Source organism: Sodiomyces alcalophilus (genome assembly GCF_042370955.1).
Source record: "Sodiomyces alcalophilus JCM 7366 unplaced genomic scaffold ACRALscaffold_10, whole genome shotgun sequence".
NCBI lineage: Eukaryota > Fungi > Ascomycota > Sordariomycetes > Glomerellales > Plectosphaerellaceae > Sodiomyces > Sodiomyces alcalophilus.
In genome coordinates this window covers 879,159-887,317 of record NW_027263541.1, presented here as the reverse complement: position 1 = coordinate 887,317, position 8,159 = coordinate 879,159, and the positions used below count along the sequence as shown (strand labels likewise).

Sequence of the window (8,159 nt, the reverse complement as noted above, 5' to 3'; positions counted from 1 at the left end):
CTAGGCATCGAATAGAGATGCCAAGCCCTCCAACCGCTCATCGTCTACCCCAGCCATCGGCGGCTGCTTCGCACCACCCTCGTTAGCAGGCGTCATGAACTCTTGGGCCATCTTGCTGCGTGTGGGTTTCCTCGGCGGCGGGGGCACACTGCTCTTGGGGAGCTTTCCCATCTCGGCGATGCTGACTCCCTTCAAGTCTTTCAGCAAATGGAGCACCAAAGCGCGCTGTTGACGCGACTGGAACGCTGGTTTGGCCGAGAATTCGCTCAGCCTGTCTAGGTCTTTGGCCCTCACATTGGGCAGCGACAGGAGAATATCCCTGGGCGTGCTAGTTATGGGACCGTAGTACACAACTATCGCCGCGATGAGGCTTGCCAGATCCTTCTGCAAGTCCACAAAATAAGGCTCGTGGAAAGATGTGATGCAAGCACGCAGAACCTCCGATGAAATGTACTCTCGTATGGGCGCCGCCTTCTCGGGCGGGATGGGGCTTGTGTCGAGCCAAGGATCCGGGCTTGTGCCATTGGCTGCATCATTCACTCCGTGCGCTGCAGGCGGAGCCGGCATTGTCGTCGTGAGGAAATCGGGAATTATAGACCGGAAAACCCGTAGAATGATACTACAGCACCGCGTATCCCTGACGCGAATGATGTGAGTGCAGAACAACAATAGTGGCTCAGCGATATCCGAATGTACGAGACAGAATTTCCTTAGCGTGGGGTACTGTCGCGGTTGGCCGTGTTCATTCAACGGCGGAGGATCTGGGCAGCCCGTTAGAACCACAGGTCGCAGGAAAAAAAGAAAAGAAAAAAAAATGGAAAGAAGAGGAGAAAAAAAGGGGGATGGGGTCCGGGGTTCGGCAACACTCGCCAAAACACGTACTTTTCTTCGTCGGGTCCAGGAGGTCGGCCAACATAAGGACAGCACTATGAGTGACCTGCCTCAAGATGCTTTCTGACTTCATCTCCTCCGTCAAATCATCGCCCGCAGCGTCGACAGACTGCTGACGGTCGAGTCTCTCCCATTCGGAATTGATCTTGCCATCGATTTGCCGGAAGCACGCTGATAGAAGTGGCGGCAAGAAATGCTCGCGCTGCTCCACAGGGCAGTCGTCGACCAGGTATCTCGTCAGGTTAAGTAGGTTGATCTGCTGGTGAGCTGACAAATGGAACGCATTGCCGTACAACGCCTGTGCGAGCGGGTTGGGCAACTCGCTGAAACCGTAAAAATAGACTTCGAGCCGACTCATGCAATAAATAATCGCGTAGCATGTCTCTCGGACGTTGCGAACCGAACCTCGAATGGACGAAGCAAGACCTTCCAGGGTGTTCCTCTTGTCCTCGACCCGCGCGTAAAACTCGTCTTTACTGCCCTCGGAAATTCCAGCTTGCCAAAAACGATCAGTCATAACCCGTTTGACAACGGATTCCTTGACTCCTTCGAATTCGGACCAATTGCTAGGGTCATGCGTGGCGTGGGCATGACTAACACACAAAGAGAAGTCAGAATATGCACAAGAAATGAAAGAGGCAGGGGCTTGGGCATTGACCCTCGCACACACCTGAGAAACTGTAGAAGACAGGGAAGGATGATTGGAAAAGCATCATTCCACAGGCCATAGGAGGCCTGGAAAGCCGGTGAAGACTTGTCAAGTCTCTCGACGGAGTAGGAGATGAAGGACTTGGTCACGCGAAGGGGCAGCATCTGCTCAGGGTATTGGTCAGCAAAATGATCCAACAGGAGCTTCGTTTTGAGGGGAATGTTGCACTACCCTCTGTCTTTCTTCCAGTTCCGCCTGTAGTGCAAGTCCTTCTGCATCCAGCTTGGACGCACCCCAATCGGCCATCTCGTGGGCACGACGGCTTGTCAAGTAGCTCTTGGCCTTGTCCAAGGCCATGAGCTCACAAAAGTTGGAGTAGGACGATAAAGCTTTCTGAACTTCGGGGTTTTCCCAGCGGGACTTGATAGGATCGATGAACGTCTGTAGACGCTGCATCTTAACAGTGGGATCAATCTGGGTTGCCCTGTGGATGATGATGAATAAAAATGTCTGATAGGCGATTTGGCGTTTCTCGTCAAGCGTTCCCGACGCAATCATTTCCTTCACCCGACTTTCGACCTGGTCATAGACAGCAACCAGATGGTCAGGGACTCTTGTTGCGAGTCTCTGAAGCTCCTGCATGCTCTCCGTCTGAAAGTCCTTGATCGCCTCGTTGAACGCCCTCTGTTCTGGCTGTTGAGCCGGCCATGTCATTAAGATGTGCTCGAGAACTCTGAGCATAAAGCCGGGTTTATTATCAAGCGCAGACGTGGAAAATGATACGAGTACCTGCAGTACTCGCTTTCGAATCATGGGGTCCTCGAAGTTCATCTCCAGAAGCTTGCTGCACCAATCTTCAAGAACCTTTTCGAGGTGGGTTCGCTGCCGTTCCTTTGGGTTAGCAATGGGTAGCAACCACGCGCCGCAGGAATTGCACACAACTCACATGATCGGGATCATGACTCGGGGGCGGCAATTCCCTCCACTTCATGTAGCCCTTGTTAGCAGCGTCTACGACGGTCAAGTGGGCATCTGCGCGCAGGACAGGCATGGAATGCCTAACGTATGCAGCGACTATGAGGTGTCAGCTAGGCCCTGGCCGGCAACGACGGCAGAGGGGACTCACCATCCAAAGGCCGCTCTCCGTCGTAAAGGTGCTGCAGCACATACTCGGTCTGACCCAAGATGTGTGAGATTGCTTCGGTGGGCTTCAGCCAGACAATTGCCTCAATGATCTGAACACTATAGCGGCGATAATTGCCGAGGAAAGCGTGTCGTTCCGGAATAGTATCAGTGTCCTCCATTAAGAAAAGGTAGGTCGGATCTTGGCTGTCCTCTGGCATATTCTCGTAACGAATGAGCCGCGAGGCACAGAGTTCCAGAAGAGGTCCGATCAGCTGCGAATTGGCAGTGCGTTGTCCAATCAGGCGATTGTGGAGGAGCCGAGTCCATGTTACCAGGACGGGAATGGATACGATGAGGCTCTGGCTTTGTGCCGCTAGAAGCAGCAGCTTGAGAAATCCATCAATGTCCGAATCAGGCGGCACGTCGGAAAATCTACGGTCAAGATAGTTGCCCAGAAGAGACAGCATCTTAACACATCTAGGTGAGCAAAAGCCAGGCTGTGGGATAAGTGGTGGCTGCATTGGATGGCGCACAAACCTCTGAGAACTTTTTCGCAAACTGGTATTTGTCGTCATCAATGTCTTCAGCGTTCACGACCGACCATTCGAACAGCATCTTCAGCAACTGAACCGACTGGCCTTGGTACATGGGAGCCACGAGTTCGACGAACTCCGTCTCGTACAGATCATCGCGCGAGTAAAGTGTATGTAAGACCTCTAAGGCCGCCTAAAGTCAAGTCAGCTCAGTTCAAGTAACGGCGACTGGGGAACACCATGCAGGAGGAAGACCCCTCACCTTCTGGATAGAGACATGTGCAGTGGAGAGCGCTCTGCATGTCGCGGGCAGGAGTCCGCCGGCCGCCATAGCCTTGGGTATGGTACAGGGTATCATGACACTGAGTACCGACAAAACCTTTGCGGCGCACGAACGGATGTCGGCGCTGCCGTTCAGGTCGCCATTCAGGCATTGGTTGAGCAGTGCCACCAGCCTAACCACCCAGCCCTCGTCGCCGTATCGCAGGGCAGGAGCTGGATTTCGGTTCTTGACGGTCTCTGTCAGAATCGAAGCTGGTGTGGTAATCTCCGTCCACCCCTTGCAGAGAACACTTTGCCGCATAACCACCACAACGTCGTCGCCGTAGAAAGTCTCATATCCTAGAGTCTCGAGAACAGTCATGGCGAGCTCCTTGTGAACGGCAGAATCGGGTATCTGCCAAAGCTGGACCAACAGCTCGTCCATGTTCATCCACTCAGTTCCCCAGCTTCTTTTCGCTATCTCGACCCAGAGTTGGGCCGTCTTGTTCCGGATATACGAGGGGTCGCCTGCGGAAATGCCATGGGAGAGCTCTAACACCCAACCCCGAATGGTTGCGGCCTGGTCCTCCGTGTATTCCGCCCAACTGTGTTTGATGGCATTGTCGAGAAGGGAGAGTGCATAGTGTCGGACAACGGGCGATTGCGACTTTTCCGAAGCGAGAGTGTAGCCGTAAAAAGGTGCTTCTTTCTCTTTTTTTACTTCCTCGAGGAAGAACTGCGCATCACGTCGGGCATCGTTGGTGGAGTATGGGCTATGAACAACCTCGAGTGCTTGATGAATTCTCGATAGTATGCCCGGATCTTGGGCATCAGCGGGACCGAGGCCGGGCGCATCATTCTGCTGGTTCGCGGCAGCCATGGCGAAGATGGACTCGGCGCGGTTCGTCGAGAGCACCCACGTGAAAGTAGCCCTTCCTCGAGCAGCTCAGAATGAGCACATAAGGCCTGGGTATGGCAAGAAAAGAAGGCAGTAAGCACAGGCGTGTATTGTTGGGAAGGGTAATTTTGGGTTGGCAAGGCCCAACGAGAAGTTCGCACTGAGAGGCGAGCTGCTTTGCTGTGACTTCTGTACGACAGAGGTCTATATCGGGTGTATAGGCAGGAAAATCAATGCCTGCTTTCGTTGAGGGGTTGTGTGAGGGCAGAAGGAGCAGAAGGTTAAATACGAAGAGAAGAGACAAGGCAAGCGTCGCCAGACACTGAATGCTGTTAGAGGCACTCGGAAGTTAGTGGAGTAGGCCGGCTTTAACATGGTACATGCGCGGCGTTGTCAGTAATAGTGGGTACCTGGGTACCCAGCCAGGTGATGTACCTACCTAGGTACCTTGTATGTACCTCTGTAGCTCAGTTTACTATCTATGGGATGACTAACCCTCATTTTGGATATGTTCTACATGAAGTCACTTCTACTTCGTACATATACGAATATATGTATGCCTGAGACGTCTGAGCCTACCGAGATAACGGATGGCCTCATCCGTTCCCGACCAGGATCCAGGTGGGATTGGGTTGCCTTCTATGTGCGGAATTTGGGTTCGATTGACCCCGACCCTCCCTCCACGTTGTCCACGTCCTCGACCCTGACTCCGACCCCGACCCCGGCCCGGCGATCATGACCTTGTTGTTGTCGAGAAGGTTGGGACCGTGTGGTTGGCGCCGGCTGCTGACAGTAGTGCCGCAGTCAGAATAAGTGTTCCTAAAGGAAATGTGAGAACAACTTGGTGAAGCCCCTGATCTGCAAGTGTTTGGGCCGAATGAAAACATATATTATAACCTCCGCACATAGAAACGCCAGTACAATGTGTCAAATCTCCCGTCTATAAGGTAAGATATGCTCAGACGACGGATGAAAACCTACAGTCCATCACGTCAGCGAAGAGAAAGGTCCAGTCGAGTTGGTTTTCGAAGCCGCGTATATCGTCTCATCCCCGGTGGGTAAGACCATGAAGAAGTGTCTTATGACTTCTATTTAAGCTTGAACTAGTTGCCATAGCTACCTTTTAATCCGAGGCAGTCTCCCAGAGACAAAGAAGCTTATCATAGAAACTTGTCGACACGCAGATGAGACCATCATTCGACCCGGGAAGGAAATCACTCCCATAATTCATGCTTTGGTGTTCTTCAAAGCGGGAGAGCACCGTCGTAGTCCAACTTTCACCATTCAGCGATCCAGCGACTTTGACGACTCTCGCCCCCGCATGCATGCACGATGCCAAGAGGGTTATCTCGCAAGTATCTTGTTCTGTCTTGGTCCTGATCAACTTCAGTCGCCACACGCCACCGCCAAGATTTGATTCGGTGAGGCATCGGGGCGTGCGAGTCCCCGATACGGCGTATGGAGGGTGAATGGCAAAGGCACGGATATGATCATCGTAGCTCCCTGTGATGACCACATTGGCACCATCTTTCAGCTGACACGATGTGGGCAGTATGGCTGTGACACCGGCCCCGTGCCCCCCAAGCTTAATGGCAGGGTATAAAGCGTGCAAGGCGGGTCTATCTGTTTCGTACTCCGTGCTCCCCAGAACCGTGTAACGAAGCGCCGAATCGTCACCCCCTGAGAGGACCATAAGCGCACGATGATCATTTCCGGCGGATGATAAGCCTATGGAAAGAGGAGCGAAAGCCACCGTCCAGGCCTCCAATGTGTGAGTGATCAGAGTCCCAGGGCCCTCGTCAGTGATCTTCCAGGAGTCGTCCAGAGATACCAGTCGCACTTCACCTGTCGAGGTGGTAATGGCGATAACCTTAGCTTGCCCTGGGTGCCATGCACACGAGAGGAACAGGACGTCTTCGGGAACATCCGGTATGCTGCTCGTAGCCAAGTGTTCTAATGGGCATGATTTGTCTACCTCAGGGTTCAACCGAAATATCGCCAGCGTCCCAGTGCTCGACACCACGGCGAGAATATCTTGCCAGCCCGGCAAAGGACAAAAATGCAAGTCTAGGACTGCCGAAGGCTGCGAGGAAACCTGTTTCTCAGTTCTATAAGGCCACATGTTAGCTAGTGGCCAGGAAAGTACAACATCAGCCAAGCCGGTCAAAAATACATAGTTCCTTCTCTAGTAACCTCAAATAGTAACAGCGTTCCATTGCGAGTCTGTTGGGTGCGTTGTGAGGCTTCACCCGGGAGGCTTTCGTCGCCAGGTGAATCAAGAGAGTTTGTGTTTGCCTGCGACTCGTCTCTTTGAAGATTATATGTTCCGACGACAAAATATCGCGGATGCGCCGGGCAGAACTCGATGCAACTGGGAGGCAAGTCCAGTGTGAGCGACTGGCTTGAGGCCACGACATTGCCCTGACTGCTCATTTCCGAGAAACTATATCTAATAAAAGACGGGGAGAATCACGTGTGAGCGAGATGATGTGAGATTAGGAGCAGCCTAGCAGAAGTTACGTAAGGGGACCAGTTAATTGTGTGGAACTGTTAGCCACTCGATCCCCTGTGGGGTCGAGTAGAGGTACTTATAAACAGGGACTTTCCTATACAAATACGATCCGTTTAAGGTACCCTTACTTATATAACTTCTATCCATCCTAATAAATATTTCCCTGTATCCTTACCGACGTTTCCCTGCTTCCGGTATCGGGCGCAGAGGTCCGATACAAGTACCCTGCGCCCGGCAGATATAATAACCCGGATCCGATATCCTATAAAAGCTTATACTCCCCTTCGGATCGTAGCGTAGTTACGGCGGAGCTACGATCCGTGGTGCTAGAATAGTTAACTCGATTAGTTAGTTAGTTAATTAGTAAAGCAGGCCGGGATCTTTTCTATCCGAAGCAGAGATTTAAAGTGGTTAAAGGGGCCCGGTTATAAGGGCTTAGTGAATCTATCGGCCGGGTTATCGGCGCTATCGATATACTTAATTTAGACTTCCTTATAATCCACGGCGTTAAAGATATAGGCGTGGTTAAGCAGGGTAAACTTACTACGATAGGATCGTTAGGACTTAGCGATAGCCCTAGTGTTATCGACCTTAATAGGAATTAGCTTATTATCGAGATCCTCGCCGAGCTCGCGAAGTAGATAGCGGATCTATTAGGCAGTTTAAACGGCGTTACTAAAGGCGTAGAACTCGGCCTCGGGTATAGATTTTATAACGCGGGCCTAGCGTTTAGAAGACTAGGCGACGGGACCTCCGGCTATAAAAAAGACCTATCTAGTGGTGGATTTAGCGCCCTCGGCGTCGGTAAAGCTGGAATCGGAGGCGCCGAATAGGCCGAGGCGGTTACCGTGTTATTATTAATAGTCGGCCAATTAACGGTATATAAGGCCATCGGATTAGTTGCCACGGAGGTATCGTAGGATCCTTTTAACGCCTATAAGGTGGTGGGCAGAGGGCGTATAGCTAAAGCGGCCCTAAAAAGAGGCGGCGTAGATAATATCTAGGCGTGTAAGGCAGGCGGGATAAAGTAATTTACCGATAATTTAATAATATAACGTGTATTATATAGGGTCCAGGGGGGAGTTAGTATCGCCGGGTTAACGGCCCACGGCGGCGGCGAGGTGGTTAGGATCTATCGGCGTTATAGCCGGGCGTATACCGTTAAAATAGAGTTACTTAAGGGCTTCGGCGATATAGGCGTCTTATAAGATAGTGATAGAACGGTGGTCGCTGCTTTATTAAATCCGGACTCTAAGGAAGTAATCGGTATTACCTAGATTAATAATATCT

At 51.8% G+C, this 8,159-nt stretch overlaps 2 protein-coding genes across 2 annotated transcripts; both read right to left on the bottom strand.

Annotated features, from left to right (window-relative positions):
• Window positions 1–4,339, bottom strand: ACRALDRAFT_2045005 (uncharacterized protein; the record flags this gene model as incomplete). The annotated part of the gene is made up of 8 exons (XM_071021487.1): window positions 1–761; window positions 883–1,484; window positions 1,562–1,704; window positions 1,772–2,422; window positions 2,487–2,614; window positions 2,667–3,132; window positions 3,203–3,391; window positions 3,461–4,339. 8 exons carry the CDS (start codon window positions 4,337–4,339, stop codon window positions 1–3), a joined length of 3,819 nt encoding a protein of 1,272 aa, XP_070871234.1.
• Window positions 4,340–5,369: 1,030 nt separating this feature from the next.
• ACRALDRAFT_1066255 (uncharacterized protein) lies at window positions 5,370–6,757 on the bottom strand. The gene has a single exon (XM_071017308.1). The coding sequence runs from the start codon at window positions 6,477–6,479 to the stop codon at window positions 5,481–5,483; it is 999 nt and encodes a 332-aa protein (XP_070871233.1). The 5' UTR covers window positions 6,480–6,757; the 3' UTR covers window positions 5,370–5,480.
• Window positions 6,758–8,159: the final 1,402 nt, after the last annotated feature.